At 44.0% G+C, this 14,444-nt stretch overlaps 1 protein-coding gene across 1 annotated transcript; it reads left to right on the top strand.

Annotated features, from left to right (window-relative positions):
• The first annotated feature begins 1,616 nt into the window (after nucleotides 1-1,616).
• On the top strand, nucleotides 1,617-10,580 carry FOXL3 (forkhead box L3). Its single transcript, XM_069647239.1, has 3 exons — nucleotides 1,617-1,828; nucleotides 2,631-2,799; nucleotides 6,731-10,580. Exons 1-3 carry the CDS (start codon nucleotides 1,722-1,724, stop codon nucleotides 7,202-7,204), a joined length of 750 nt encoding a protein of 249 aa, XP_069503340.1. The 5' UTR covers nucleotides 1,617-1,721; the 3' UTR covers nucleotides 7,205-10,580.
• Nucleotides 10,581-14,444: the final 3,864 nt, after the last annotated feature.

Below are 14,444 nucleotides of genomic sequence, written 5' to 3'. Positions count from 1 at the left end.
CCAGGTCTGACCTGGCGTTATGGCCAGGACCCGTTAAGGGACCAGGGCGCAAATAACGGGCTTGACATACGCGAGCCCGTTATTTGCACCCTCCCCATTCCCATTGAGCCCTATGGAGGCTCAAATGGGAATGGGGAATTGCATTTTCAATGTTAACTTCCCAGACCCGCAAAGGTCGGACTACACCGGTAAGTCCCCATTGAACTAGACCGGTGCCGGACCCGTTATTGGTGGCAGTCATGGCGCAAATAGCACCATGACTACCACCAACCTCGGAATGAGGCCCACTGTATGGTAGGGGTTATGGTTTCTCCACAATTTTCCCACACCAACGCGACTTCCTTACGGAACTGATATAAGGTCGCAGACATAAGAAGTTGTACCCCGAACTAACCCCACATAATGGACTTTATATACACTGTATGAGCTTGCACTCCTCAAATTAGGCACAGGCACCCGTACTGTGGGAATCGGTCACGTGCAAGTTGCATCCTTTTTCCTAATGCACGAGGACACTGAACATGCCCACGTTAATGCACGTGTGCCAGTCCCACTCGTTTTCCAATTTAGAGAACGAGGTTAAACAGGTTGCCAGCCTATCCAAGATGTAAGATGAGCTCTGCCCATTCCTGCTTCTAGGAGGTTAGATGTCTTTATATATGGCATCACTTTCCCTCAGCATCTGACGAACACGTCATGGAAACTTTTCACCGGCTCAGAGCAATCGTGGACATTTCGCCAGTTGCAAAAAAAGGCATTAAAATGAAACCCATCTATCCCACTGCATGCATAGCACATCATCGCACGCGCGGCTTCCTTTATTCTTAAAATCTCTGCGAGGCCCTCGGTTTTTGCGTCACGTGCTGCAGAAGCGTGCCGAGCACACACATGGAAAAGCACACCGTACAGTGCTTACAGTGCTGAATTCCAAGGCGGAGGGCCATTAGTCTAGACTCTAATTCCTCTTTCAGATCAAAGCCCACCCAAGAAGTTGCGGAGCCTCGGGCTATTTTCCTCCGACTTCCCTACTTGTCAGTGGTCCTCCACAGCCTCTGCCTTGTCCCCTTTGAACGCAGCTCTCTCCCTGCAGCCACGGAAATACAATTTATGTCTGCTATTACCCTGCACTGTAGATCACATCAATGCAATGTGTGTGTGATTTGCAGGAATGTTTGCCCCATCTTTCCCTGTGGGGTCGAAAATGCTCAGTTTAGCACACGATGAGACCTCGCCATCCAAAACTTTGTTTCGAGAACTATAAGCTTTGCAGTCAGATTTCCTATTGCCCTTTGTCGTCGTCGGTGTACCACTGTACGTGTGCAAAGGCGAATGAATTATTATTCAAGCGCCCCCCCCCCGCCCCGCCCGCCTTGCCCGCAGCGGGCCACCCACTGAGTCTCCGAAACGCTACTGGCTGCGCGCGCCCCAGAGTTCGAAGGTTCATAGAGAGAACTAAGCAATGTAATCAGTTATTAGCTACGCAGTTCATAACTGGATTGGAGGGGGTGGAGGGGGGGGGCAAAATACCCCAACAGAGCGGCTGCCTGACAGTCAGAAATCGGAAAGGCGGCAAGAGAGAGGGGGAGCACTTGCAGAGGGGGAGAGAGTACTGGGAGATTGGGTTTTGAACTCCACACCCCTTCACTCCTCTCAGAAAGCGCGCCACGCAGAGGAGGACAGCAGGCGGCCAGGCGCAGCAGGGCGGCGGGGGAGCCCCAGAGATGTTTGACAACACGCAGTATCCGTACAACTGCTTTAATTATGATGGAGAGGATTATCCGACCTGCAGCTCTGACGAGGAGAAGAAATTCACGCGGCCAGCCTACAGGTGAGGGGTACCGACCTTGCCATCAAGCTGGGATGGCTGTATCATATGGCACATGGGTCGTTTAGACTTTTGCAGTAACACAAGACCTCCACTGTCAGAGCAGGGCAGGAAAGAAGCAAACAGTTTCACTGTCACCAGCAGCAATGGGCTAAACTCGGGGATGGTGTTTTTGATGACGTTTTGTAAATGGTATTAATGCAAGGATGTGAACGATTCTGGAGATATTCACACAGTACATGCGAAACCACTTGGTACAGCGACAAAGGAAGTTGCATGTTTGACTATGTACTGCATGTGTATGTTATTGTTTAAATAACACTACACATTGAATGTTGTAATTAATGATTGTGTTTTATCAAAGCCCCGAGCATGCTGAATATTCTTGAAACCACATAGTGGCATTTAAGAGATAGCATGCCTTTCCTCTATTTACTCAGTCAATATATAAGAATTGAGACAGTGGGTGAGTATTTGCTTCTGGCGCGCTAGACGAAGTGATGATCATGTCAAAGTTCTACGTGACCTACATTGCTGTGGTGTGATGCGTGCGAATGCAAATGCGTAGATTACAGAGGAAAGTGACAGTGAAATTGTCATAAAGAGTTCGAATTTTCGGCTGTTTAGTTTTGACGATGACTGAAGACTTGCGGCAAGGTCTATTGACTTATCTTCGTCGACACGGCTTTTTGTAGAGGAAACCCCAGAAGCGAGGTCCGGGTCCGAAGTGCTGTGACGCATTCGTCATTTGGTCGTAGGTTCCCGACCCTGCAACCCTCTAATTTCGCTTGCATGTTATTTGCAGTTACATCGCCCTGATTGCAATGGCCATCCAACAAAGTCCCGCGAACAAAGTGACTCTGTCAGCCATTTATGACTTCATCATGAAAACGTTTCCGTACTACAGATCCAACCAACGGGCCTGGCAGAACTCCATCAGGCACAACCTGTCGCTGAATAGCTGCTTTATAAAGGTGAGTTTGCGATGCGCCGGCATGGCCGGAAGTGCGCGTGGCGTGTCCTGCCGACTGTTATCAGGGCTTCTCATTTCCTCGACTATGTTTTTTCTGTATAATACATGTGTACCGTTGGGCGCTATGTGGCGCGCACCTTTAGAAATCCATCCTCACAATGCACATGGTTACAGTACGACTTCTCTTGCATTACATTGCTTTCGAATTGCCCATTCTCGCACTGTCCATAGATCATTCACACGCTCAGGTTGTCAGTCTAGATCACACGACCAATACAGGTGCAGCAGGGGTGGAAGTGGAAAAAAAAGGAACTAGTGGTACTCTGGCTGCATCCATCAAGGAGGGAGTGGGATGGTCCAACCAACAGATGCCCTGGGGCGGGGTTTGGCAGGATCACAAACTTTGGCTCAAATAGTTGGATTTGAAGGCCTACTGTAATAATGTCTTATAGAGTTACTTACAAAAACACAAATTGCTTAATGAAGGCACATGACAGCATGAAAATCCTTATAGCAACACGTTGAGCCAAAAGAATATACTTGTGGCTTTAATTTTCACATCCTGAATGGTAAACATTAAGTCCCAGAATGCAAGATAATTCCAACCTGAAAAATCGAGTTAACCCCACAGTACTTTCAGTGATTTAAGACATGAAATAAAAGAAGTTGCGTAATAAATGATAGATATGCAGATCCGTTGTCACAAACGTCCAGCACGTTCTCATTCATGATGTTGAAAACATTTGATTAGTGACGTAAAGCGACTTTAGTGTTTTGCATATTGAGACAGTAGACATCATGGATATAAACAAATCATTAAATGGGCGCTATGTGTTGCTTACTTTAACTATCACAGATTTGCAAGGTAATGATAATGACAATGGTATTTTATTTATATCGCACTCGTACACAAGTGTTTCAGAGGCCAGATTACAGAAACACAGAGTATTACAAGTAGGCAAAAGTTGCCCTATTTTTGAAAGCACTGGGACACACTAGAAAACTATTACACCACGACAAGTGCAGCTTGGAATGGTTTAAGCACGAGGGCAAGAATTGCCATAGTGCAATAACGATACATTTTCAATTCGTTTTTTTCACCAGGGCAATGTTGACCCTAGTGATAGTCCCATTCCCTATTAGCGTTTGGGCACACTTTGTCCTGTTGCAATAATGCATGAAAATGTGTCTTTTTTGCCCAAAGGCAATTTCTGCATGGGTGCATATACCATCCCATGAAGCAGCTGTCATGGTTTAATAGTTTTCTAACATGTCCCATTGTTTTTAAAAATAGGCCAAACTTTGCCCTAGTGCTAATACCGTGCAACTTTGCAATTGCACCAGTGCAACGTTTCTGTAATCTGGCCCCAGGTGTTCGGTGAGCTCTTTGAGTTGGACATGTTCCATCATGCATATGAAAGGCTCTGCCACTGACACAAAGAAATGCTTATGCAACCTGCGCACCTTAGTGGACTTGAGAGCCACCGGGCCTGTGTGTGGGTCTGCCTGGTTGTGACTTGGGAAACGGGCAGTGCTTGAATGTCCGGCCTGAGCCGATTCTATATTTGTCTCAGGAGAAAGAAAAAGCGTCAAGGACATGTTCTTGAGCCTTTAAACTAAAGGTGCTGCTCTGCAAAAATTAAAATAACTAGTGGTACAGCGTACTAATGATTTATACTACATTTCCATCTCTGATGGACGGTACAGTAAGGGGGCTTGAGGACGGGTTAGAAATGTGGAAACAAGTTAACGCTTTCTGGTTAATTAGTCTAGGCACAAGGCCCATGCCACGTGTTAGGGTGCTTTACACATGTAGACAAGGGGCCCAGGGTCCTGGAAAGATGGCAAATGAATCGGAAAGAAAGCTGCTGAAATGTAAACATGTTTTCAAGGCTTTGAAAACGGGTCGCGGAAGGAGACCTGTGCAATCACTTTCACGAATATCTGCTGACATCAGGTGTTTCTATGAGTGTTAGGACGCTTTTGTTGATTAGGTGTAATGCGGGCGATGACATTATGCCCTGAGGGTTTGAAGCACAATGTACTGCCCGTATTCACAGGGCGTTTTCCAATGGGGTTTTGCCATTATAAAACGCTTCTGTGAATTAGGCCCATAGTTGGAGCAGTGTGTGGCAACTGCAAAGTCTGACTATCCCCTAGAAAAGTGGCAGTATAAGTGAATGTATGTGTCTGTGGTTTTGACTTTTGGGAGTCACCTGTGCACTTGTATAATTTTGTCAGGAATTTCTCGCATCCTCAGCCATTCTATATCCGGAAACTGAAGTGAGGGGTTGAGCCAGTGAGTCAGCCATGGAGCCACTCCTCCTGTCTATCAGTCTGTAGCATCAGTAATGTAGCTGTCACTTCGAAGCCTACTGCTTCTTGGCACTGAGTGCTTTCAAACTATACAAATGTTCAAGCTGCCGGTTTGACATTTCACATGCTGCCCATGATGCCACTCACAGGGAAAGCCATTCTCTAATATTGATATCCTAAGGCCCTGTCTGATTGTTTCAAATATTTTCTGCAGTTTCTACTGCCTTTTTACATGTGGGGCTTTAGCTCTTGCATGCTGCTGCTTAACAATGGCTAATTATATTGGTAGTGATATGTATGTCTAGAGGCGGGTCTGTGGCTCAGTGGACTAATGCATCTGCTACAGGAACCTGTGTTTGACCTCATGGTCACAGGTTCAAATCCCGGCAGGTCCACTCAGCCCTTCATACTTATGATGTCCCACTCAGCCTTTCATCCTTCCGAGGTGGATAAAATGAGTAACATTAAGTTGGGCAACAATAAACATCTGTTATTAGTGCCAAGATGCCCCTTAGGGGGTGAACGTGCACTTTACAAATACACCTGTTATGTTATATCCTAAGTAGAAAGCCACTTGTTTTCCCTGCAGGCACATTTGATCCAATTTCTGAATCAGGGTGGGCCCAAGAAGCCACTGACTAGTTGGTCCCCCATAGGATATATATGTCTGGGAAAAAAAGGGCTATCATTTATTTTAATTAGAATTTATTTGATAATTTCCATATAAAAAAAAAACAACTGGGTTTTACTCTTCACCACGTTCACAAGCACAGTCTATCACAAAAACAGAACTGGGTCCAGTAGGAACCACCTTTAACTGGTATACTAGCGTGTGACCCCGGATTCTCCCTCTTGATGACATCACTCACTGGATGTGGCATTCGAGCAATGAGCCAGGTAAACAAACCGACTGAAAGCCTCCACGCAAGCAATATTTCAATAGTTTGGAAGCACTAAACGCCTACCCTCTCACGTGCACACGCTTTGAGATAATTTAGCGTGCAGCTGAAGCGCACAGTGGGGCTGATTCGTGGAATTTTTTGCACGGTTCAAAGTGACGTTGCACTGCTGAAAAGTGTCTTTGCACTGCCGACACAAACCCTGATTCATGAAACTGCGCAAAGTGTATTTTGGCACTGCAAAGTCATTTTGTAATGCCAAAATACCTATGGACTGCCTTTGCACAGATCGTGCACTGCAAAAATTCACTTTGCACAGTTCCATTGATCAGGGTTTGTGTCAGCAGTGCTAATCCACTTGGAACTGTGCACACAATCCATGAATCGGGCCCTGTGTGTTTATGAGTGCAATTTCTGCCGCTGTGTCAGCATTTTATGTCTACAGGTAAGTTAGAGCTATAGAATGGGGTTGATAAGCGTTTCCACATTAAGCAGCACATTAAGGACCCAACTTTCACTAATGTGTGCCGAGTTTGCATATTTTCTCGCAAAGTAGGGCCCAGAGCACTTTACCTACAAGATGTATAATGAAATAAAAGCCGATCTGAGTTTCGCATTTTGTGTGTTTACAACATTGTTGCCCTTAAATGAAGACAGATGTTGGGTTGTAGCAGCTGTATTACATACACACACTGAACTGCTTTTAAATGAATGCAGGTTCCCAGAACAGAAGGAAATGAGAAGGGCAAAGGAAACTTCTGGACCTTCGCGTCGGGCTGCGAGTCCATGCTGGACCTCTTTGAGAACGGGAATTACCGGAGACGGCGCAGGAGGAGGAATGTTAAGAGAAGCCAGAAAGTCCCTACGCCCAGTAGAAGGGATGGGCCACTGTCTCCTGCCTTCTCATCCGTGGACGCTTGCTTACACGGCGCCTCTTCTGAGGAAAACCAATCAGTGGCAGTACCGAGGCAGCTGGGCACCAGGGACTACTTTCCAAGACAAATCACCAACGGACAGATGCAAAAACAGCCCGGCCTTGGAAAAACAGACTCCGAAATTAAATTTAGCATTGATTACATCCTCTCCGCTCCAGACCCTTCACCTGTACTGAGGGCCCATTATACCATTCCAGATAACAGATACGATCTACTTGAGCAACAGCAGGGGAATCTCCACTTTTGGACAATGTGATTTCACTTCCGGGTTACACCTGAGCTCTTACTCCATTCTGTGGGAGGGAAAATCATTCACTCTGCCTGCAGTCATGGCACCCGATGTAGCTGTGATTTATGCTAACATTAATATATATCCATATCAAAGTGTATGAGTGTCTCACAATGCAGGGTTTTTAATTCTGTCTTTTTTCTTCTTCTTCATCTTGTTTCTGTCAGACATACAATGGAATGCGCTCTGAAGGGATTCCCAGTAGCATAGCATCCACTCCTGCGGTGTAGAGGGACCTTCACTATGCAGCCCCTTCCCTCCTTGGTTCAAGGCCTTTGTTTGCCACTGTTTTGCAGGAATTTACCACGTTTTGCCAGGGAACAGTCAGAGAGGTGGGACACCATTTTGTTTTATGCCACTTGTGAGCCCTGTATGCAGTCTCTTCACAGTACTTGTAAGCACATATCCCTATTTGAGAAGTTATGAATTTATAAAGCAGCAGAAAAAACTAAAATGGTGAATGATGCATCAGGACCATGCTTATGTTTGAGATAATTCATGGAATTTAGAAATAAAGATCAAATATAACCGAGACACAACAGAGGTCTTTATATAGGGGGTGAATCCAGAGAGTTCAGGTAGCGGCCGCTCCATCTAAGTCCCTTTCTCTATAGTTGCCAAACCAAAATTCGTAACGGAAAGGCACCTTCACTCCAAGCTTAGCCAATAGTCATGAAAATGAAAGTTTGACACTGTGTTAGACTGGTTTAAAAAACGCACAAAATCTAAGTCCACAAATCAATAGTTGTGCGCAGTTATTTTCTGAGTTCCTTACCGATTGGTTAAGTAGAATATACAGCTAAATGCTTCTGGCCCTTTAATTGCTCCAAGCGATGTTCATTGTAAAGATGGTCTCATGGTCACTTGAAAACAATGCCCAGTGCATTCCTTTAAAATCTCCCCAAGACCAGGGTCTATCGCGTGGGCAGCGAAGGAAGACCAACTTTCATAAACTGAGCTCAGGCTGGATTTTGCATTACGGCCCTTATTTGCAATGTTCTGCCATCAAACACTCAATGGGCCAGATCACATTAACACCACATGTTACAATCGTACATAGAATACATGTTTCCTATGGCTGAGCACCATTCCAGATCACACAAATGTTTGCCTGTTCGGAATGTTAGGAAGCGCTAATGTTGACTATGAAAAACGAAGATTTCCAGTCTTAAAACAGCTTAGGCGCTCTCCAATGTATGCTGTGTTTTGTAAAATGTAAGCTGCCAACTGAGAGAGTGCCCTGAGACTGGTCAGGACTTGGAACAGTTTAGAAAAAATGAAAGTCTCAAGTTGCGCTAGAACCTGAATAATTCAGTAGTAGTCTAAATGATAAGCACACAAATAGTTGAATGCATCAGTTAAGTTCACTGATAATTCAAATGTATCCAAGGGTGATGGTCTGCTTACTTAGAATAACATACGTATATTCAAATGCATGACACACGTGTTTCCCCGCCTGCAGTGTCAAGCGGTTCTTCAGGAGGTACAGTTCTTGATGTCACATGATAAGTTCTTTGCTTATTCAACTCAATTGGTGAAATTCAAATAAACAAAGTGTATTGAGAACAAAATGTCATATGGATGAAAAAAACGGATGTTATAATGTTGCATTCATAGAAATTGCCCCAATTATAAGGATTTGGTGCTTACCGAATTCGAGATGGTGCGATTGCATCCTCTTATTTAGTGGACGTTATTGCAGCACCGTTATTGTAAAGTAGTGGATATGGTTAGTACGGTCCAAACAAGATAAGTTTTAGTCTTAGCTATTAGATGGCACAACATTGCCACCTATCAGCTGAGAGTATTTCATTAACGTACACTAAGAGAGAAATGGCATGTGAGCAGGGTCACAAAGCTTGTAGGTGTTATTTGGTTATTTACCTACCCATTGACTTCCCATGGCTATGCTAAACCCTATCACCTGACCAATCTTCTTCCTGCCCCACCACCCAAAACATATCCTCATTGGATCTCTTGAAGCTAACTTTTTGAAGCCTGAGCATCAAACTTTTTTCTGTAAGGGCCAGATTAATAGAAAATGTGCAAAGACCTTGCAAAGTATTGTGCGTGTAAAACAGCTTTGCGTGTACAAGCGTGCAAAAGTTGTATTGCGCACTCTGCATATTAATGGGATTATAACCTCAAAGTAACCTGAGGCTCAAGTTGCACCTGGAAGGCCCAAGACACGCCCCCTGCAAACCAAAACAAGCTACATATACCACCCTTTGCGCATACATAATCCCCACCATCAGGCATCCCGTTGATACTGCAGGCTGTCATCCCGCAACCAAGGCAGCACCCCGGGGAGACTGCATACAAACCCCTGTAATCCAAAACTGCACCCCAATGATCTGCATTCCATTTCACTTAACTCATGGAGGGGCTGTAAAATCCGCGTACGCACCCCCATAATTCAAGGCTTCACCCCGCTTATTTGCATACAATCACCCCTATCTCCAAGGGGTACCTCAAATATGTGCCATCACCTTCAAAATGCTATGTAAACCGTACCTTTGTATATAGGATCCTATGCACAAAATGCTCTGCACCTCCTATCATGTGGTGGTGAGTCCACAAGGTTTGTGTGTATCTTTTCCCGACGTAAAGTTGCGCATTGGATTACATGAATTTGGTTAAGTCTGTGCTTGACTGAGTGTGCGATATCACTGCGTGGCCCGCACCTCAACACACCATCATTATTCCTTGTTCTTCCTCATTCTGTGGGGATAATGAGGAATATGCATGTTCCACCCCCTATTTATTTCTTTGCGTATGCCCATCCAACACTTTGTGTGGACTGTCGCGCACAGTGCGCAACAGCATGTAAAGTCATGATGGATCCACACAAAGTCCCAGAAATACATGCAATGTCTGATCTATGAATCGCTGAAAGGCGTTTTGCGTGCTTAATGGTGCGCAACGTCTCTTTTCAGTGCACAAAGAATTCTATGAATCAGGCCCTAATTGTCTGCTAGTATTTCTTAAGAGCAGTCTTCTGAGAGTTGGTGACTTAATTGAAGCTATAAATGCACTACTGGTGTAATAATAATGTCTTAACCAGGTCTGCCTTCAACCACCTGATTTATAAGTGTTTATAGATGGAAAATTCAGAGTGGTACATTTAATCATGACCAAGATACCGAAAAACACTGAATTATTGTTTTTTTAATTTGGGGGGTTCTCCATCAAAGCCCCCAATTGTTTATCCTTTTAGCACCAGCCCAACCCCACCATACCCATTTTAACCCTTTACCCCACTACTCTATACATATGTATTTAATATTTATGGTATTATGGTTTTTCGTGAAATGTACCACTCTGAAATGTTTTCGGTAAATTGACTGGGTACCTTTATAAGCACTAAGCTTGTACTTCGTTAATGTTCTGCTAAAAATAATCATTGGCTAATCCTCCCTCCCTCCCTCTCTCCCTCCCTCCCTCCCTCCCTCCCTCCCTCCCTCCCTCCCTCCCTCCCTCCTTCCTTCCTTCCTTCCTTCCTTCCTTCCTTCCTTCCTTCCTTCCTTCCTTCCTTCCTTCCTTCCTTCCTTCCTTCCTTCCTTCCTTCCTTCCTTCCTTCCTTCCTTCCTTCCTTCCTTCCTTCCTTCCTTCCTTCCTTCCTTCCTTCCTTCCTTCCTTCCTTCCTTCCTTCCTTCCTTCCTTCCTTCCTTCCTTCCTTCCTTCCTTCCTTCCTTCCTTCCTTCCTTCCTTCCTTCCTTCCTTCCTTCCTTCCTTCCTTCCTTCCTTCCTTCCCTCCTTCCTTTCCTCTGCCACCTGTGACTCAAATGCAGGTTGGCTGGAGGCGTGTATGCGTAACATGCATTACCAACAACTCTGGCATTGGAATCTGGTGATAGCAGGAATATTTAAAAACATGAAAAGTAAATCTGTGCAAAAGAAGAGCAGTGAAACATGGTATGTGCTATGATGTAAATGTTTCATCACCTCCAGTTCATAGGGCCATGCTAGAAACAAAATGTATGATGCGACGCAATATGTATATGCATTGATAGTACTGGCGTATGGCCAATTCAACAAGATTTAAAGATGCAAAATCACATACACTTTGAAATCAGACAGATGTGGGCCTCTGAGGAAAGAGAACACTTGTATGTGTCACTGAAAAGTTTAAGTCAAGCCTCTGTTCCCAGTCAACACAATGATCACTGCATTGAATTGTAAAACCTTGCAGTAAAAGGTTCTTCTGACTATTGCATTTTAGGAAAGCAGTGAAGGCCTGTATGGATCACGCTTATTATCAGCACCTTTCAGGCTTCACCTGCCCTGCAGTCTGCAGGAGTCCTGGTGGCACTAGCTGCAATACAATAGCCAACAACCCTTAACTAGTGCTCGGCATAATGAGATTAAGGTTAATCTGAAAAATTAAGCATAATTTTATTTGCTGCACTTGAAAGCTAGAATTGGGAAGTTTAAAACATGTTTCCGGATCAACGTTTTAAAAAGCTATATAATGTATCTTAAAGTCCTTAATTTAAAATAACTGTAAACCTGTACATGGTTTCTCCCAAAACACGCACCCTCATGAATAGTTATCAAGTTAACTACATGAATGCCTAGATTATGTATGGTGATGTTATGCTATGTTAAAGGTTCTTATACCGCGCACTGTCACCACCAGCGTGGTCCCTTGGTCCTCTGGCAGATCTGTAAGGCAAGAGAGTAGGACTGAGCGGGAGAGAGAGCAACGGAGCTTTGATGTACTGTTGGCAGCTTCAGTTCGGTTTACACCATCCCCATTGCCCTGGTCGTATTCCTCATCCCAGTACTCACAACTGCAAGCAGTGGCTAAACCTCAATTGTGTGGAAGGGGCGGAGAGGGTGACCAGGGGGAATGAAACATTTAAGTTAAGTGACGTAAGTGACGGAACTATTTGTTAAATTCTCGTGCAGAAGGCTCTTAATGTGTTCAGAATTCCACCTGGTTGATGCCGTCCAAGTAAAATAAATTGATCACTATGATGAAAATGAATTACAATTCAAGCGTGGCTACATACAATGTTTATACAATATGTTTCTCCTCGTATCTTTTTAAGTTATTTTACTGTTTTATTTAAGGCTATATTATATATTTTTGTATTTTATGTTTGGTAAGGAGACAATGTCGCTAGCACTTTTAAATATTGCTAAAGTGCATGTTGTAAATTCTTTCTGTCGCACAGTCATGCCATGCCATCTTTGTACAATAACAATTGAAAGAGATTAAAAGGACTACCTTTTGCTACAAAGTACAATCTGTTTTTTTATGTCATTTTCGACCCTGCTGTTCATTGGATTATTTATTTATTTGTAATTTTTCTTTGCTTATCCAAAATGGAACCTGAGGGTTTCTTCATTTTACTATGGATGCACTTCAGCCTTGCCTCTGTGTTTCAAAGGAACATGAACAAGATGTTACGGGGCGGGGGAGTCGAGAATTCCATGTGCTTTCAGACTGACATCCTAGTTTGCGGTATCTCAAGGGAAGAACTTGGGAAGGTGATTGAGAATGTCCTCAAAATTCTGCAGGAGAACGGCATGACCTTGAAGAAGGAAAAGTGCAGACTGTTCCAGAAGGAAGTGAAGGCTCTCAGTCGTGTCATCTCATGTCAAATCCTTTTCCAAGCTAGCTATCATGGAAAGGGAAGGCTCCAGCATGACCCCAGCCAAGCAAAAACCACCCCTCTTATTCACTGCACCTACCCTGCATCCTAGCTCAGTGGCCACAAAACCCTAATAATATAAACAATGGACAGTGCCCATGGCTCTGATCAATGGCCAGTCTCCAAATCCATTGGGCATAGGCTTGGCCATGGCACATTCCCCAATAAGCAAATCAGAGTACACATTTACCTTTGCTGCGGGCCAGGCCCACTACCCAGACACCAAATGTATAACACTAGTTTTTCTACTTACATTCTTACACTTTCGAAAAATAAAACACAAGACATATTTCCCAAGACATGCTTTCAAGTCCTTGCTAATGCTCATCGCGCAAGTTTGTTGTAATCTAGTCCACCACTTCAGGCTGTAACCGCAAGCAGAATATGTTTTCCCATTCAAACCTACTGCTTTGGCCATGCCATATACCCCAATAAGCAAATTACAGTACGCATTTCGCCTTGCTGACGGCCAGGCCCATTGCAAAGACACCAATGTTATATCACTGTGTTGTGTACTTACATTTTACACTATTGAAAAAAATTAAACACAGGGCATATTTGCAAAACCATGCTTTGAAGTTTTTGCTGACCGTCCTTGTGCATATTTGCTGCAATCCCATCCAGCACTTTAACCTGTACCCATGAACAGAATTTTCCCCCCATTCAAACTTATACCAATTTCAAACTTTACCAGATAGCCGGTCCCTGGTGACCATGCCCACTTTAACCCATTGCTGGTTCCCTGTGGTCATGGCCAGTAGCCAGATTATCCGGGTCATGACCTGGACAATCTGGCCACTGCCCATGGCCACAGGCTATACCTCAGTCACCAAGGGATATCACTATGTTTTGTACCTACATCATGACACTACAAAAAATAATAAAACACAGACACATTTGCAAAGCCATGCTTTCAGGTCCTTGCCATTGCTCCTTACATGAGTGTGCTACAAATCCAGCCATTTTTTATTTTTTCAAAAGTGACAAAATCTACATACATACGCTAGTCATGTACCTTAGCCCCTACTTGCCAAAATCCATTCAGACTTAGCACAAACATTCAAGGTTGGGTCTATATTCTTTCTGAAAACGTTTTTCTACATCTGTCAAATGGCAACAAAGTTATAAGCCATCTAAAAATGTTGATGCCCCACCTCTAATTTTTTCCCCTCTTGACAAAATCCCACCAAACATTGCAAAAGTACTCATTTCTAGGTCTACAATCATTTTGCGCAAACCTTTGTGCAGTTTCACCAAATGGCGCCATATTTAAAAGCCTTTAAAATATTTTGGGACCCCCCTCTAATTTTGTTCACTCTTCACAAAACTGCACCACATTTTGCTGAACCATTCAAAGTCAGGTCTATAATTTGATGCAGTTTCATTGAGTGACACCGAAGTTATAAACCATCCAAAAAGTTCTTTTCACTAACCCTGTAATGCACAAATAAGCATTCATGTCCCTAAACATCTCAGATGTTCGTGAACAGCACGGGACTGTCCTGGATATCTGGACTGTTCACGGACATCAGAGATGGAAAGCCACC

Source organism: Ambystoma mexicanum, chromosome 2q (assembly GCF_040938575.1).
Source record: "Ambystoma mexicanum isolate Mex_15411 chromosome 2q, UKY_AmexF1_1, whole genome shotgun sequence".
Lineage (NCBI taxonomy): Eukaryota > Metazoa > Chordata > Amphibia > Caudata > Ambystomatidae > Ambystoma > Ambystoma mexicanum.
This window is presented reverse-complemented; position numbering and strand designations above follow the sequence as displayed.

Bases quoted from the DNA above. Each gene is read 5' to 3' on its own strand.
- FOXL3 (XM_069647239.1), top strand. From the start codon at position 1,722: ATGTTTGACAACACGCAGTATCCGTACAACTGCTTTAATTATGATGGA. The intron at 1,829-2,630 runs GTGAGGGGTACC...TGTTATTTGCAG, and splicing joins TTCACGCGGCCAGCCTACAG to TTACATCGCCCTGATTGCAA. The intron at 2,800-6,730 runs GTGAGTTTGCGA...AAATGAATGCAG, and splicing joins TGAATAGCTGCTTTATAAAG to GTTCCCAGAACAGAAGGAAA.